Here is a 19163-nt window from a genome sequence, read left to right as displayed (position 1 = left end):
CCGAATCACGTCAAGCAAAAGTCGGACAGCCACCAGTTTAGCTGTACCCGACAGTACCTTCACTTCACTTCTGAAGTACTGCAACTGCCATTTTCCTTTGTATTTATTTTATCTCATTTACCTAACTGTAAAGAAGTTGCATCATTTGCAATTGTTGATGCTAACTAGAAAGCTAGTTTTAAAGTTAAGTTGTTCATATGTGAAAGACAGTAAACTTGCAGTAATAATGCTAATGCTTGAAATGGACAGAATTTTGTTATATTTTATGTACAAACCATCCAATATTATTTTTCAGGACAATGTAACTGCCAGCACAATACAGCTGGTCATAATTGTGAGTTATGTGCAAAAGGATTTTATGGAAATGCTTTACAAGGCTCAGTATTTGATTGCATGCCATGTCCTTGTCCAAATGGTGGGCCCTGTCTTTACAATGGAAGCAATATTGTTTGCCTGGAATGTCCAGCTGGTTATACAGGTACACTTGAAGTAAAATAAATATTGTAATATCTATCAGTTCATTGTATGATGAGTCAAATGAAAACTAAATACGTAATCAGATTCAAAATATGGTGCCAGGATCCTGTAAGTTGTTAATTATTTTCTAAGTAGCCTGCAGAGGTCCTGCAGGAAGTAGCATTGCAGAGATGTTTGTACTCCAGCACAGGGACAGTGTAAAAATGGCAGCCTCCACTACCATCAGTATCTGGGATGAATAGCATTTTGTTGTTCTGTTTTTGCATAAAAAGTTGAGACAAGTTAATAATGGACTGAAGGCCCAGTATGGTAATACATGTTCCTGAGAGGAGCACGTCTATGAGCAGAGTCAGAAGTTTGAAAATATTGTGTCGTGCATGGCTGGCTTCCTTGTCTAGGTCAAGCACATTGCATTGTGACTGCAGAGGACACTGCAGCCTTTGAAGCTGTAATGCTGGAAAACTGCCAAGTGGATTTGGATGACACTACAGCACCTGTAAACATTAGTAATACATCAGTGTATCACATTACATTTAACACCAGTAAGCAGACAGAAAAATGAGAATATGGGGTGGGGGGGTGGGGGGGAGGGGTGGGGTGCATGTGCATGTGCTTGGGCATGTGGATGACACTACAGCACCTGTAAACATTAGTAATAGATCAGAATCTATTACTTATGTTTACAGGTGCTGTAGTGTCATCCAAATCCACTTGGCAGTTGTTTTCCAGCATGATGGCTTCAAAGGCTGCATTACATGTGATGCACTCTCACTACACAAAGTTTCTTAAGGATGAGTGACTGAAGAACTATCTCAATGCTAAAAAAATGTGAGGTGTTGGCACTTAATGCATTGCTTGCTCAAAGTTTTTCATCATTAAATAGATAAAACAGTTAACGAATGATTAAACAATTGACTGGGAAGTAAAAACAACCATCAGTTAATGTTTTTTACTTCACAGTCATTATTTTGATCATATTCTCATTTTACTGTCTGCTTACTGGTGTTAAAATTTAATACAAGCACTGACATGTCCTCTTTTATTATATATAATTAAGGCAAGTTTAACACAACTAGATAATAACTTTGTCAACACAAGACTGTATCCAGCTGGCAAAATGTAGGGTACAGTGTGTGTATGTGTGTGTGTGTGTGGGGGGGGGGGGGTGCATGTGCATGTGCATGTGCATCTTCCCTAGCTCAACAGAGGATTGATTCCAAAAGCTGGCAAGTTTTCTTTCTCTTTTGTATGAGCCTTTCAATGCCTCAAAACTTTGGCTATTTGGTGATTGGTCTGCTTTACCCCTAAATTATTTACCATCCAGTTATGTTATTTTAATCTTCTACATGTTTAACAAAAACACAGTTTTACATATTTAATAACGTAATTTTTAATCAATTTTATTCATTGATCACAATCATTTTGTGTGATCACATTTACAGTTTTTGCTATATTTTCTATAATTACTTCACCATCATTTGTGTAATCAGTTACTCACCGCTTTATCTAATAACGATGTAAGTGTTGGAATTTGTTCTTCTATTGGTCAGTTTTGTAGTAAGCTCAGCACAGCTTGTTTTAATTTGTTAGGAACATATAACATGAACCACCCACTTCAGTTATGGTTTGTGAATAGCTGAGTACCTGGTGTTGGCAGGGCATGTATTTGTTACAATTTCCTATTAGTCCATCTCCTGTCCCCCTTCACTGTCTATTTTCTCCTCCTCCCATCTCTGTTAATCTATTACCCCCCCTCTCTCAACCGTCTTCTCCTCCACCTCTCTCTGTTCACCTCCTTCTCTCATCTTCAGTCTCCTTCTGCCCCCTCTAACTGCCCATCTCCTCCCCTTCCTGTCTCTCCAGCCCCTTCTCTCCTTTCTCTGTCCATCTCCTTCTCTTTCCTTTCTCTGTCCATCTCCACCTTCTCTTCTTTCTGTCCATTTCCTCCTTCCCCACAACTGTGTCCATCTCCTCCTTCCCCCCCTCTCTCTCTCCATCTGCTCCCTGTCCATCACACCTACCCTAATAGGAACTTGCTGGTTCTTATCCACACATATTTTTAGTCAAATATCCCCTGTATCTCAAGAGGATTTTGGCTTCTCTTTCATTTTCATGCAGCTCAATTGTTATGGTGTTTTAACTCCTGAAGTGTGTGTTTTACAGTGATATAATTTTGCAGGTACATTCAATGGTATGTGCAGATATTGTCTATGAAATGTGTTTGGAGTAGAGTTAGTAGTAAAGAAGTAATAAATTAAATTGCCATGCATGATGTACCAGTTTCTCATGCATCTTAGCATTTATGATGTTATATCTCCTGAACTGAGTGTCATACAATGACATAGTTCTGCATTTGTGTCCAGTGTTATACATGAGTACTGTCTGCAAAATGTCATGAATAGAGTTAGTAGTAAGGCAGTAATAAATCAAAATGTCATTCCTGATACAGCATTTTTACTGCATGAACAGTGAAAATGTAGTAAGGGGTAACCTTTTTTCTTTGATCATTTTGTGTAGTATGTCAGTGAGAAAAAGTTTTGTAAAGGTTTGAAATTATATTTAAATTTTGCTGCAAATGACTAAGTGGTCTCATTCTCAAATACTGGATGAATGAAGTCTAGGTTTTTGCACATCATGGACTAAACTTCGTTTCACCCCCATTCCCACCCCATTGACAGGTAGATGGTTCTTACCCTCATAGTGCTTCTTTCCAGACATTAAATGATCTGTGTGTCAAGTTGCCAAATCGACCCAGAAGCTTAGGAGGAGCTGTGGAACATATATACAAACATTCATACATTTTTATAATTTGTTTGGATTCTTTTATGTGATCAATGACAGTACATTGTTTGTTGTAAATACTTTTATTCTTTAATCACAGTCATTGTGTATGATCGCAGTTACTGTTTCTTGTGTACTATAAGTAATCACATCACAGCTGTTTGTGTAACGAGACACTCACTTTTATGCCCATTGGTGATACAGCTTTGTGTAACCTCTGACATTTGTTTCTCTTAGTTTGTAAATAATTTTAGTAAGTTTAACGCAACTTGACTTTAATTCTGTTAACAACATATGACAAAAACCACAAGTTTGCTTATTTTATCTCTTTTACATGTTCAGTGACACTGCATCTTTTCTAACCACTTTATTCAATAATCATTCTGTGAGATCACAATTATCATATCTGTTATATTTTATGTAATTACTTTACAACAGTACTGTGTAATTAATCATTTGCTGCAATTTTGTGTGAGCACTTTGTAAGGATTTATCTTCTAATAATTATTATTGCACAATCGATACATAACACTCGAGGAAGGCCAAGTAGTGTGTTTACTTGTTTACATCTCTTGTGGATGGCCCTGCCTGGATAATGTAGTGCGCACAGTGTGCCATGTATGCTTTCAATGCTGCTACCCGATGGTTGCCAAAATGTTAGGGATCATTGTTTCCAGATTTTATATTTAAGATTACATAGGACAACAAGATGATTTACATCATGATTGGTATAACTCAATGAGGACTTATTATAAAACTATTGACAGTGAGAGTTACTTATTTTATTGATTAAGACACTGTAGCTTTTGCCCTAATGTCTTATTTTGTTTAACTGCAGGCAGCCCAATGATGTTCTAAGAGTGAAACTGTTTGAAACACAATAAATTGTTTTATTAAACAGCAGTGGTGGTTTTCATTAATCATTGGTGTTAGTGTCAATGAGCTGTGGTGCTGAACATGATGATTATTTGCAGGTGTTTTGCATTTACTATGCTTATCAATTTGTGCACTGAGCAATTTGTATTTAATTAAGCTAACCAAGAACCAGTGAATACCAAGAAATCCTTTTTAGTGAAGAGTTATACCATGCGGTGCTTGGTTCGCACAGGCTCCCAGTTGAATTATTCCTATGGGAACTTACAGGCTCATAAGCAATGGCAGACTTATATTTATCAAGGGATTCATATCATAGGTACACAATAAATAATGTTTAAATGATATTATAATTTTAGATAATGGAAATTCTTGAATGGAAAAATACATAAAATCCACACCTACATATTTATATAAACCACATAATCCACCATACAATGCATGGCTAGCCATTTCCTTCTCTGTTCCACTCAGAAAAAGAGCAAGGGAAAAGTGATTGTCTAAAAGCATCCATATAAGCCCTAATTTCTCGCATTGTATCTTTGTGGTCATTATATGAAATGTACATTGGCGGCAGTAGAATTGTTCTACAGTTGGCCACAAATTCCTATTCTCAAAATTTTTCTTCAAGGGTTCACATTTGAGTTCACAAAGCACCTCCAGAAAATAATACTTGCATGCTGATTGAACCTACTGGTAACAACTCATAGCACACCTCTGAATTGTGATGATATGTTCCTTAAATCTGACCTGGAAGGGATCCCAAACATTCTAACTGTCTCAAGAATGGGTCGCACTAGCATTGTAAATGTCATCTCCTCTATGGACAAGCTACACATTCCTGAAACTCTTCCAATAAAATAAAGTCTAGGATTTGCTTTCCCAACTACCCACCTGATGTGCTCATTCCATTTCATATCACTTTGCAACATTATGCCTAGATATTTAATCAATGTGCAACATTATGCCTAGATATTTCATCAATGTGATTATGTCAAGCAGCACCCTACTGATGCTGTACTCCAACATTTAAGGATTGTGTTTGCTACTCATCCACATTAACTTATATTTTTCTACATTTAGAGCAAGTTACCATTCATCAACCAACTAGGAATTGTATCAAAGTCATCTTGTATAATCCTACAGTCAGTCAATGATGACCCATTTCTATCTGCATGGTTACGTTTGTGAGTATGTGTACTCTTACTAGAAAAAGAGCAAGAACTTTGAAGCTAATGTTAACAGTTCTCTGCTACATATTTCTGTGCACCACACACCAGTCTGTATTACATTTTTGATTTGACTCACCACCTAAGCCACAATGCAGGTGGGGATAACAATTTGTTTACTGAACCAAACTTGAGTACTGTCTTGCTATCTTGCTGTAATTGGTCTACAGAAGTATGATAACTATATTATTAATGATAAGTTGATGAGATAAAATATTAGTGACCCAAGATGAATTGTTTCTATCAGTGAATGCAGGTCCATCTCAACCAGTTCCCAAGTGATAATTGCAAAGGGAACTGCATAAAACAGAAATCTGGAGTCAAAACACTTTAGAAAAGGCCATTGTTTTCAGCAGGGCTACATGTATTAAATGGGACAAATAACTGGGTGCTAGCTAACAGGAGGCATGCAATGTGGTCCAACAAGTCATGATTTTATCTCTTTTCAAATTATGCAAGGTGTCAGTTGCATCGACAGTCCAGTGAGGCACTTACAGTACATGAAGGGTGCAGTTCATGTATGAAGTGTTTCTATGATGTTTTAAGTGATGTTTTTCTACCATGACTTGGGTTCACTTATTCAGGTCACTGTGAACATGAATCAGAATGCTTATTTCAACATTCTTGATGAGAAAGTGTTTCCTGTTCTTCTACAGCTTCCTGATGAGTATGCTATGGGCACTTGCATCTTCCAAGATTATAACACCCATGTTCACAGGACTGTACACATCCATTGTTGTTTTGATGAATACCTAAGTACTATACCACACCTGTCCAACTAAATCAACCAGTCTTAATCCCACAGGAATATCTGGAACAGCAAGTGAAACGCAGCAAACAGTATTCTTGCAATTTGGTTGCTATAGGATAGGAACGCGGGTAGGCTACTACGAACAGCATAGTGAATGCATTATTGTAGCCAAGATAGACATGAAGCCCACACCTACAACAGTAGTACAATTTTACATGCCAACTAGCTCTGCAGGTGATGAAGAGAGTGAAGAAATGTATGACGAGATAAAAGAAATTATTGAGATAATGAAGGGAGATGAAAATTTAAGTCATGGGGGACTGGAATTTGATAGTAGGACAGGGAAGAGAAGGAAAAGTTCAAATGGTTCTGAGCACTATGGGACTTAACATCTGAGGTCATCAGTCCCCTAGAACTTAGAACTACTTAAACCTAACTAACCTAAGGATATCACACACATCCATGCCCAAGGCAGGATTCGAACCTGCGACCGTAGCGGTCGCGCGGTTCCATACTGAAGCGAACTAGAACTGCTCGGCCACACCGGCTGGCAAGGAAAAGTTATAGGTGAATGTGGAATGAGGATAAAGAATGAAAGAGGAAGCCACCTGGTAGAATTTTGCACAGAGCATAACTTAATCATAGCTAACACTTGGTTTAAGAATCATGAAAGAAGGTTATATCGTGGAAGAGGCCTGGAGACACTGGAAGGTTCCATACAGACTGTATAATGGTAAGACAGAGATTTAGCGATCAGGTTTTAAATTATAAGACATTTCCACGGCAGATGTGGACTCTGACCACAACTGTTGGTTATGAACTGTAGATTAAAACTGAAGAAACTGTGAAAAGGTGGGAATTAAAGGAGAAGGGACCTGGATAAATTGAAAGAACCAGAGGTTGCAGAGAGTTTCAGAGAGAGCATTAGGGAACGTTTGACAAATACAGGGGAACGAAATAGAGTAGAAGAAGAATGAGTAGCTTTGAGAGATGAAGTAGTAACAGAATTTAATGAGTTGAATTTAATTGATGAAAGGAGAAAATATAAAAATGCATTAAATAAAACAAGCAAAAACGAGTACAGATGTCTCAAAAATGAGATGGACAGGACGTGCAAAAACAACTAAGCAGGGATGGCTAGATGACAGATGTAAGAATGTAGAGGCATATATGACTAGGGGTAAGATAGATACTACCTACAGGAAAATTAAAGAGACCTTTGAAGAAAAGAGAACCACTTGTATGAATATCAAGAACTCAGATGGAAAACCAGTTCTGAGCAAAGAAGGGAAAGCAGAATGGTGGAAGGAGTATATACAGGGCCTATAAAAGGGCAACATACCTTAGGGCAATATTATGGAAATGGAAGAGGATGTAGATGAAGATGAAACTGGAGATATGATATTGTGTGAAGAGTTTGATAGAGCACTAAAAGACCTAAGTCAAAACAAGGCCCCAGGAATAGACAACATTCCATTAGAACTACTGATAGCCTTGGGAGAACCAGCCATGACGAAACTCTTCCATCTCGTAAGCAAGGTGTATGAGATGGGCGAAATAGCCTCAGACTTCAAGAAGAATACAATAATTCCAAACCCAAAGAAAGCAAGTGTTGATAGGTGTGAAAATTACCAAACTATGAGTTTAATAAATCATGGCTGTAAAATACTCACACAAATTCTTTACAGATGAATGAAAAAACTGGTAGAAGCCGATCTCAGGGAAGATCAGTTTGGATTCCATAGAAATGATGGAACACGCAAGGCAATACTGACCCTACAATTTATCTTAGAAGTTAGATTAAGGAAGGTGAACCTATATTTCCATCATTTGTAGACTTAAAGAAAGCTTTTGACAATGTTGACTGGAATACTCTCAAATTCTGAAGGTGGCAGGGGTCAAATACAGGGAGCGAAAGGATATTTACAATTTATACAGAAACCAGATGGCCGTTGTAAGAATTGAGGGGCACAAAAGGGAAGTAGTGGTTGGGAAGGAAGTGAGACAGGGTTGTAGCCTATCCCCAATGTTATCCAATCCATATAATGAGCAAGCAGTAAAGGAAATAAAGGGAAAATTCGGAGTAGGAATTAAAATCCATGTTGAAGAAATAAAAACTTTGAGGTTTTGCTGATGATATTGTAATTCTGTCAGAGACAGCAAAGGACCCGGAAAAGTAGTTGACTGGAATGGACAGTGTCTTGAAAGAGGATATAGGATTAACATCAACAAAAGCAAAACAAGAACAATGGAATGTAATCAAATTAAATCAGTTGATGCTGAGGGAATTAGATTAGAAACTGGGACATTTAATGTAGTAGCTGAGTTTTGCTATTTGGGGAGCAAAATAACTGCTGATGGTCAAGGTAGAGAAGATACAAAATGTAGATTGGCAATGGCAAGGAAAGTGTTTCTGAAGAAGAGAAATTTGTTAGCATCAAGTGTAGAGTTAAGTGTCAAGAAATCTTTTCTGTAAGTAGTTGTGTGGAGTATAGCTCTGTATGGAAGTGAAACATGGATGATAAATAGTTTTGACAAGAAGAGAATAGAAGCTTTCAAAACTGATGCTACAGAAGAATGTTGAAGATTGGATGGGTAGATCACATAACATATGTGGAGGTACTGAATAGAATTGGGGAGAAGAGGAATTTGTGGCACAACTTCGACTAGAAGGGATCAGTTGGTAGGACATGTTCTGAGGCATCAAGGGATCACCAATTTAGTACTGTAGGGCAGCGTGGAAGGTAAAAATCGTAGAGGGAGACCAAAAGATGAATACACTAAGTAGATTCAGAAGGATGTAGGTTGCAGTCGGTACTTAGAGATGAAGCAGCTTACACAGGATAGAGTAGCATGGAGAGCTGCATCAAACCAGTCACTGGACTGAAGACCATAACAACAACAACAATAACAATAACAACAACAACAACAACAGCAACAGCAACAGAATCTACTCATCGATGAGGGCATCAGCTGCATGTGATATTCCTGAAGATAGTTGTGGACTGCCTTTTTTACTGAATTGAGGTCATTATCAAGGCTAGAGGTGGTGTTACATAGTATTTGCTTGATGTCTCCTAGGGCGACTAATTTTTTGCCCTAAGTGCTTATCCTCATGGCACTGTAGCCACATTTAGGTCAGAGTAATCATGTATATTGTCATTAATTGCGAGTTTTTTGTACAAATTGCAAACAATTTATTTTTATTTAACATTCTAAAGTATGAGAGTGCTATGATTGTAATTTTTATTCACAGTGCATTAAACTGTCACCAAATAAAACTGTATACTGCTATATTGCTAATGATAAATTAAATTTGAAGTACAACATATAAAACACAATTTTCTGTCTGATGCAGTATCACACACAGAAATCCAAGTAGTAGTTTACCCTGTTTAATTTGGTAAAAATATTTTTGATGGAATTTCACTTTCACTTTTGCTTTTCATAGGACCTCGCTGTAACATCTGTGAAGATGGGTATTATGGAGATCCTGATGGTATTAATGGACCTGTCATGTCGTGTCAGCCTTGTGAGTGCAATGGTAACATTGATTTCAATGATACTGGGAACTGTAATGCTACTACAGGCGTATGCCTGAAATGCATTTTCAATACAGAAGGAGAACAGTGTGAAAGATGCTCACAAGGTAAGCTCACAATGTAATGACTAAAATTGGTGATTAATAAACTAAATGATCATCTTCTTTGTCTTTCTGTTTTTCACTGTTTGATTTACCATATTTACCCAAGTATAAGACGACCCTGAATATAAAACAACCCCCCTTTTTTACTTAAAAAATGTTCCTCAAGAAAAATTAAAAAAAAATATTCTGTCTAATCAGAATTACAAACTTTTACATTGACATAGGGTATCTGCTTAAGAAGTAATCTTACACCTATTCTAAACTTAGGACATATATCTCTTGCCTACATTTTGATAATACAAGGAATAATAAAATAGACAAAAAGGACATTATTTAGCCTGACATCTGTGGTATCACTATTTTTAATCATTGTCACCATCCTAACAGGACAGCTGTGAAACTTAATCTTCGTTGTCACAGATATTTGTCATTTCCGAATATTTTGCCATTTTAGAGGTTGCAATTGGGTGGGACCTGAGAAAACACAGACTGGATTTCATTTCTATATTGATGTGAGAATTTATATGTCTGTTGCTTCCAAACATATTGCCTGCCCGTCGCTCTCTCATTGAGTTTGTAGTATCAGCAGCTGACACAACCCCTATTGTTCCCGTCATAACTCATGGCGAGCATTGACAATATTGCTGCATGAAATATAAATCACTGGCCCCAATCTAGACTTTTAGCATCTTAAGCAGAACTGTATGGTGTGTTGAGTACTTGTCCAATTTTAAAATCAGTTCGATTCTGAGTACAAATGAGTTCAGGTAAACTGCAGTTTAAACATGACAGATGTTCATAAAAAGCCAAAGTACACAAAATAAATTTCCCATTAGAGGGGGAGGGGACAAGGTGGGGGGGAGGGGGGGAGCAAGACGAAATTTGCTGCGCTCTCACCATCCCCACCCTGCAATCATTGTAGTTCTTAGCTAAACTGGTGTCACTGTCCCCTGCCACGCCCCCCTCCAACCCTTCTATAGTGTGCTTGAGCTGTAGTGAACATAGCTGGCAGTATCCTCTTGGATACAAACCATATTTAACAGCAGAAACTAATATGTAAGTAAAAGATCACAATCACAATTCAGTCCAGTTCTCAAACTTTCACTCGTCCCACGATCTAGTACCATCTGTTGGTACTATCTCGACAATGGGTCCTTCCACTGTAATTTATTCTTGCGATACCAATTGCAGTCAGTTCAGTGTGATTTATATCACCTGTTAGACATTTAATTCTGTATTAATTTTCTTTCTCGTTTTCTCTTAATTTTCCCATTTTGCTCTGAAGCTGATTAAAAGCTGGTGACATTTTCCCCCAGTATTCTAATACACGAACAGCAACTGAATTTCTCATTTTCAACTCACTTGGTAAATCATTACAGTTACTCACAACTAAATAGAACACTGACTTGGATTCAGAATCAACTGATGTTTTTTGAAGGACAAGATTTTCACCTTAAAAGTAGCATAAATGTATAATATGAATGTGCCACCCATACATGTATGAGAACTTTTATTGCAGACCTGTTCAAATACAACAAAAGTTCGTAAATTGACAGAATTTAATGCTATTTCCTCCTGTGGTTCACAAAATTGTCCATTTTTAAGCAGAGCATTAGATTGTTGTAGTGGCTAATACATAGTTTCTGGTGTATCCCATGCACACTGCACTGGCACTGGAAGTCAGATGTTATGTTATTGTTTGAGCTAGGTCAATACAGTATCAAGTGCTTTGACGTACTGGAAAATCTCGATGCTATTCAAGTGAAAGCATTGAGTGCTAAGTCCTACCCTCCTGAATTCCTCAAAATAAATTTTTATGAAACCTCAATAGATAAAGCTTCATTTTTAAATGTAAGACAACCCCTGTATTAATTGATTTAAGTGTGTAAAAATGTTGATCTGAACAGCAATAGTTTAATCTGTGAATATAAGATGACACCGTATTTTTTGAATGATGAATTTGGGAAAAATTCTTGTCTTATAATTAGCTAAATGTGGTATTTTATTTCCTTTTTTTAGTGCCATATAATGATGCAGAAAGTATCATCAACAACATGTATGTTATTGTAGACGTAGCCCAAAGATTGATGTGATGTAGCTGTCCACACTAGTGTGTTTTGCGCAAGCCTCTTCACTTCTGCTTAACTTCTGCATCATATTGAACCTGATTACTGGTCTCCTTCAACTGCTTTTAGCTTCCATCCCACACCTCCCTTTGTTACCAAATAGATGATTTCTTCATGCATCAGGATGTGTCCTGTCAACTGATCCCTTCTTTTAGTCAGCTGTGCAACAATTTTTCCCCTTTATTTATTCAGTCTACTAGCTAACAGTTCTTCAATGTCTTTGCCTTCTTTGACAGAACTGCAATGTCATTGACAGAAATCAGTTTATATTTCTTCTTACTGAACTTTAATTCCATTTCCAAATTCTTCCTTGCTTTCCTTTACTGCTTGCTCAGTGTACAGATCAAATTACATCAGGGAGAGGTTACCACCCTATCTCACTTCTTAACTACCGCTTCCCTTTTGTGTCCTTTGACTCTTTATAACTGCAGTGTATTTTCTGTACAAGTTGCAGATAACTTTTTGTTCTCTGTATTTTATCCCTATTATCTTCAGAATTTCAGAGTGTGGTCCAGTCAACATTACCAAAAGATTTCACTAAATCTTTCTTTTTCTGAGTAAACAGTTTTATGATTAATTTGACGTGGCCTGCCACAAATTCCTCTTGAATGCCAACATCTTCATCCCAGAGTAGCATTTGCACCTTTTGTTGTCAATTATTTGTTGGATGTGTATCTGTCTTCTTCTGCAGTTTTTACCCTCTGTAACTCCCTCTAGTACCATGGAAGTTATTTCCTCACATTTTGACACATGTCCTATCATCCAGTTCCTTCTTCTTGTCAGTGTCTTCTATTTGTTCTTTCTTCAGCATTTGTGTAGAGAACCTCCTCATTCATTATGTTATGAGTCCACCTAATTTTTCACCAATCTTCTATAGCACCTGTTCTCAAACATTATTATTATCTCCTGTTCCAGTTTTTCTACAGTTCCAGTTTTCCCACAGTAAATTCACTACCATACAATGTTGTGCTCCAAATGTACATTCTCAGTTTTTTTCTCAAATTAAGACCTATGTTTGATACTATTAGATTTCTCTTAACCAGCAGTGGCCTCTTTTCATGTGGCTAGCCTACCTTTAACATCCTCCTTGGTGTGTTCGTCTTGGGTTATTTTGCTTCCGAGGTAGCAGAATTCCTTAACTTCAACTACTTTGTGATGACCAATTTTGATGTTAAGCTTTTTGCTGTTCTCATTTGTGTTACTTCTCATTACTTTCATGTTTCTTTGATTCAGTCTCAATCCATATTCTGTGTTCATTATACTGTTTGTTCCATTAACATGTCCTGTAATTCTTTTCCCATTTAAGCACTCAGGATAGCAATGTAATGAGCTAATCTTCCATTGATACCCTTTTACCTTGAATTTTAATTCCACTCTTGAATATTTCTTTTATGTCTGTCATTGCTTCTTTGATCCATTTATTGAACAGCAGAAATAAAAGAATGCATCCCTGTCTTACAGCCTTTATAATCTGATCACTCCATTCTTCTTCTATCAATATTATTGTTCCCTCTTAGTTCCCAGAATTTCAAAAATCTTGCATCATATTACATTTCCGGGAATAGAAGCTTTAAAAATGTGGTGCTACAGAAGAATGCTGAAGATTAGATGGGTAGATCACATAACTAATGAGGAGGAATTGAATAGAATTGGGGAGAAGAGGAGTTTGTGACACAACTTGACAAGAAGAAGGGATCGGTTGGTAGGATATGTTCTGAGGCATCAAGGGATCACAAATTTCGCATTGGAGGGCAGCATGGAGGGTAAAAATCGTAGAGGGAGACCAAGAGATGAATACACTAAGCAGATTCAGAAGGATGTAGGTTGCAGTAAGTACTGGGAGATGAAGAAGCTTGCACAGGATAGAGTAGCATGGAGAACTGCATCAAACCAGTCTCAGGACTGAAGACAACAACAACAAACATTACATTGCTGAATGCTGTTTCCCGTGTCAGTGTATTCTATGAACTTGTCTTGAGTCGTCTTAAGTCTTCCTTCCATTGCATCTTTGATACCATTACCTTGCTGAAAGTCAAACTGATCATCAGATAATATATCCACAGCTTTCTTTTCCATTTTTCTATACATTATTTTTGTTAGCAACTTTGATGCCTGAGCCATTAAGCCAATTGTGTGATAATTTTCGTGTTCGTCTGTGCTCACTATTTTTGGGATTATGTGGAAGAAAGTCTGGTGGTGTGTCGCCATACAAAGATTCTACACATGAAGTTGAATAGTTGCTTGGTTGTCATTTCTCCCAGTGATGTAAGGAATTTTTGCTTTATTTGTTTGTAAGTGTTCAAAAGCTCTATTAAACTCTGTCCCTAACACTGGATACCCTGTGTCTTCTATACTGAATCCCATTTCACCCTCAGTCACATTATAAGACAAGTCATCCCCACTCATAGAGGCCTTCAATGTATTCTTTACACACCCTCCGTTAAGATTAATAGTGGAATTCCCATTTCACTCTTGATGTTAATGAATTTGCTTTTAATTTCACTGAAGCTTGTTTTGCTGAATCAGTCCTCCTGTCAGTAATTACTCTTTCAATTTCTTCAGTTTTCTTGCAACCATTTTGTCATGGCATCCCTTGACTTCTTGTGCATTTCATTCCTAAATGATTTATGTTTCAGCATTCCTGAATTCCCTTGAACATTTTTTGTACTTACTTCCCTCATCAATTAGTTGAAGTATTTCTTCTGTTACCAAATGTTTCTTCACAGTTACCTCTTTTCTGCCTTATATGTACATCCAATATCCATGATTGTGTTTATTAGAAATGTCCATACTTGAACTGAACTGCCCACTGTCATATTCTTCATGACAGTGAACTTAGCCTCAAATAACAAATGATATAATTGTAGGTTTACCATTCTCCAATCTGTCTTTTAAAATAAGCCTTAGGGTCAGGATTGCCTCATGTGTTCCCATATTCCTTTGGAACCCAATCTGATCTTCCCCAAGGTCAGTTTCTACTAGTTTTTCCATTGTGCCATAAATAATTTACAACAATGAATCATTAAACTGATGATTCAGTAATATTCACACATTTCAGTACCTGTCTTATTTGTCACGAATTACGACATTCTTCTTGACATCTGAGGATATTTTGCACATTGCATATGTCTTGCATATCATGTGGGATAGTTTTTGCATGGCTGGCTGCACAAGGATCTGAAAAATGTTGAGGGAATGCCATCTGCTCCTGGGTCCTTTTTTAGATTAATGCCTTTCAGTGCTCTGTCAAATTCTTCTTGCTGTTTCCTCTCTCCCATCTCATCTTCATCTTCTTCCTCTTCTGTTTCTACAATTCAAGTTTCTTTGTTTGTACAGGGGCGGGGAAAAATAGAAGCATTAACATATTTGGACTGAAAAATATACATATCTGAACATTCGCTGTGGTTATAGATGCAAGTGATTCATATTTTATCCTGAAAACATAAAAGTATTCTAAGATAAAAAGTAAAGTACCATAAGAGGTTTGAAACTTTCTTGCTAATGTGATAAAAATTGCCATCGATGATGAATTTGCATTCTGTTCAATCTTGTAGAAACTTCCTGTGATAAAATGGTTAAAAAAGCTGCAAAATTAATTTTGGTAACGTCTAAGTCATCATTATCATACCACGTCACCTATGAATGTCATTTATTTACAAGAGACTACATGAATGTCAACGTGCGAGGACTTGTAGACTGCTGACAGGACTTTTGTTCTGATGGTTCACCTTAGTAGGAACAAGAATATTCCCTACCTGCCAAAAAATTATTTGCAGCTGTTAGAGACCTGTGAAAATTAGTGTGGGTTTAGGCCTCTTAGAGGTTGTCAGGACCAGATCTTTAGCTTACGGCAAATAATGGAGAAGTGTTATGAGTGGGACAGGGAATTGTATCTATGCTTTATAGATCTAGAAAAGGCATATGACCGGGTTACTAGGAGGAAGTTAATGTCTGTTCTACGAGATTGTGGAATAGGAGGCAAACTTTTGCAAGCAATTAAAGGTCTTTACATAGATAGTCAGGCAGCAGTTAGAGTTGACGGCAAATTGAGTTCATGGTTCAGAATAGTTTCAGGGGTAAGACAAGGCTGCAACATATCTCCACTGTTGTTCATATTATTTATGGATCATATGTTGAAAACAACAGACTGTCTGGGTGAGATTAAGATATGTGAACACAAAATAAACAGTCTCGCATATGCGGATGACTTAGTTGTGATGGCAGATTCGATTGAAAGTTTGCAAAGCAATATTTCAGAGCTAGATCAGAAATGTAAGGACTATGGTATGAAGATTAGCATCTCCAAAATGAAAGTAATGTCAGTGGGAAAGAGATATAAACGGATTGAGTGCCAAATAGGAGGAACAAAGTTAGACCAGGTGGACGGTTTCAAGTACATAGGATGCATATTCTCAGAGGATGGCAATATAGTGAAAGAACTGGAAGCGAGGTGTAGCAAAGCTAATGCAGTGAGTGCTCAGCTATGATCTACTCTCTTCTGCAAGAAGGAAGTCAGTACCAAGACTACTGTTTTACTCGAATCTAAGCCGCACTTTTTTTTCCAGTTTTTGTAATCCAAAAAACTGCCTGTGGCTTAGAATCGAGTGCAAAGTAAGCAGAAGTTCTGAAAAATGTTGGTAGGTGTCGCCACAACTAACTTCTGCCATCAAATACATGTAGCGCAACACAGGTATGCTTTGCAAGCACAAAGATAAATACTGGCGCCAAAACCTCTGCGTCAGTAAATAAATTAAAAGAAAAGGTAGAAGAATGTAAACATTATGCCATGTATTCTTTCGTGTTTGCTGCTATCTCATTTAAATCCTGTCTGTCTAATAAACTACGAAACTAGAGTGAGACAACAGCAAACGCGGAAGAACATACACATCATGTCATGTTTATATTCGTATTATTCTTATGTTGAATAGTGATACAGTCAGAAATAAAGCATGGCAACTGACTAGATTCTTAAATATAAGATGACTCTAATTTCTGTGCAGAATGTAATGTACTAAAGAGGTATCTGCAAAAATTTTCAAACAGAGAAAATTTTTCGCTAAACTCTTGTTCAGAACATCTTCTATCATACGCAGTCTATTATTTGGTTCTTGTTGATCATTATCAAAGAAAGCAGCAGTGTAAGTATCAACAAATAGCAGTATCATGCCAGTGTTTCGCTTATGAGACAATTCCTCTCTTTTTTTTTTTTATTGTAAGACGCGGTAGCGCGCACAAAAGCAAGCCATGCCGCGAGCGGCGACAGGTCGTGAACACTCATTATCAGAATGTGACAAACAATGCATGGCGCAGTACAATAATGCATTTTCAGCTTAGAGTGACATAAACCCCTATAACAAAGAGAACAACACTTATCAGATCAAAGCAAAATAAGCAGTCGATTCAAACCAGACGAAGCACACGAAAAAGGAAGCGCCTGACACAGTAATGGCTACTTGCTAAAGCTTAACTGTCAAGCTTACGACTCGAACCAAACTACTGTAGCTGTATCTTCATCCATTCGACCTCAATTGTGTTTCATGTTGCAATGGACCAACTTTGTTTCGATTTGGAGGGGCGGTCTAAAACTTTTCTCTCACCTTGAATTTCGAGTCTCAAATTTCAGGAGCAGCTTAGATTCGGGAAATTTTTTTTTCCCTGATTTCGAGTCTCATTTTTCAGGTGCAGCTTAGATTTGAGTGCGGCTTAGATTTGAGTAAATATGGTAAGTTATCTGTGCACCGTTCAATCTTTCGACCAACTTTGTTGTATGGGAGCGAAAGCTGGGTGGATTCAGGTTACCTTATCAATAAGGTTAAGGTTACGGACATGAAAGTAGCTAGGATGATTGCAGATACTAGTAGATGGGAACAATGGCAGGAGGGTGTCCACAATGAGGAAATCAAAGAAAAACTGGGAATGAACTCAATAGATGTAGCAGTCAGGGCAAACAGGCTTAGATGGTGGGGTCATGTTACACGCATGGGAGAAGCAAGGTTACTCAAGAGACTCATGGGTTCAGCAGCAGAGGGTAGGAGGAGTCAGGGTAGACCAAGGAGAAGGTACCTGGATTCGGTTAAGAATGATTTTGAAGTAATAAGCTTAACATCAGAAGAGGCACCAATGTTAGCACTGAATAGGGGATCATGGAGGGATTTTATAAGGGGTGACTATGCTCCAGACTGAACGCTGAAAGGCATAATCAGTCTTAAATGATGATGATGATGATGATGATGATGATGATGATGATGATGAGACATGCCATTACTCCAGCCATCACCCAAAATGCTGATATATACTATAGAAAATCACTATGTGCATTTCTTGCATGAGAATGATTCAGAGGACAAACTAAGCAAATCAATAAGTAAGTTGTATGTACTTTCAAGCCACTATTTCTGTTGAAGTCAAGCAAAATATATTTTTTGTAAGGTTTTCTGAAGCCAATTTTTATGTAAGTCCACTACATGCCTACTGGCCTCAGCACCCAATAAGTGCATTATAAACAAAAGCTTTGTTCCTGCTGCTGCAATGTGTCTGCATTCCATTAAAAATTTTCATCCATCATTACACTTTCTCAATCAGAAACCAACTGAGTGTATAAGAGAAAGTATGGAGGTGTCTAAGCCAGAATAATTTATTTTTTCATGGGGATTACCCTTTATTTTTTCTAGATGTCAGGTACTCTCCTCTGTTGCAGTAATGAACTTTTTGTTAAAATTGTCAAAGTCCATAGATTTCCAGTCTCGTTTATGTCCCTTTCTTGGAGAATCAAAACTCATGATCACATCTGGAGATTCTGGTGATGTTTCAGCACTGTGAATACTCAATTCCAAAACACTGCAAGCTTTTGCTGTCAGTTTTGAATTTCTGCAAAATTTCTATTATTCCTGGCTTCTTCACTGTTGGCCAGGTTATTAAAAACAGGGTTGCCACAGGTTCTGGAAATCAGGGAATTTCAAACACATCAGGGAAATATCAGAGAAATTTGAAAAAAAAACACTGGAAAAATCACATTTTTCTAAGTGCTGCTACCACTTCTTGCTGCTAGCCTAGCAGCTGCTGATGAGAGGCAGGGATGAGTGAAGAGTGGTTTGTTTGGAGGGATTGTGTGAATGTGTGTGGGCTCTCATTTCCTGACAAATTCTATGCCTGAAAATGTAGTTGTGAGGGTGTGATTGTATTTTCCTTTCTAACTGTCTGCAGCTCAGCAATCATCTTTACGATTAGTTACTACATACTCTCATTATTATTGTCTCAGAGTATTTGAACAAGTTATCTGT

At 37.5% G+C, this 19163-nt stretch overlaps 1 protein-coding gene across 6 annotated transcripts in view; it reads left to right on the top strand.

Moving 5' to 3' along the window:
- Positions 1-19163, top strand: part of LOC126260180 (laminin subunit gamma-1-like) — a 389608-nt gene that overhangs the window by 234221 nt on the left and 136224 nt on the right. For 5 of the 6 annotated variants that reach the window (XM_049957448.1, XM_049957449.1, XM_049957445.1 and 2 more), the window contains 2 exons: positions 296-478; positions 9563-9760. In XM_049957448.1, the coding sequence (XP_049813405.1) occupies positions 296-478; positions 9563-9760 (381 nt within the window). The remainder of the gene's footprint in view (positions 1-295; positions 479-9562; positions 9761-19163) is intronic. The other variant, XM_049957447.1, reaches the window with a different exon arrangement.

Source organism: Schistocerca nitens, chromosome 5, assembly GCF_023898315.1.
Source record: "Schistocerca nitens isolate TAMUIC-IGC-003100 chromosome 5, iqSchNite1.1, whole genome shotgun sequence".
NCBI classification, from domain to species: Eukaryota; Metazoa; Arthropoda; class Insecta; order Orthoptera; family Acrididae; genus Schistocerca; species Schistocerca nitens.
The sequence above is the reverse complement of the archived record's forward strand: the minus strand, read 5'-3'. Positions and strand labels throughout refer to the sequence as shown.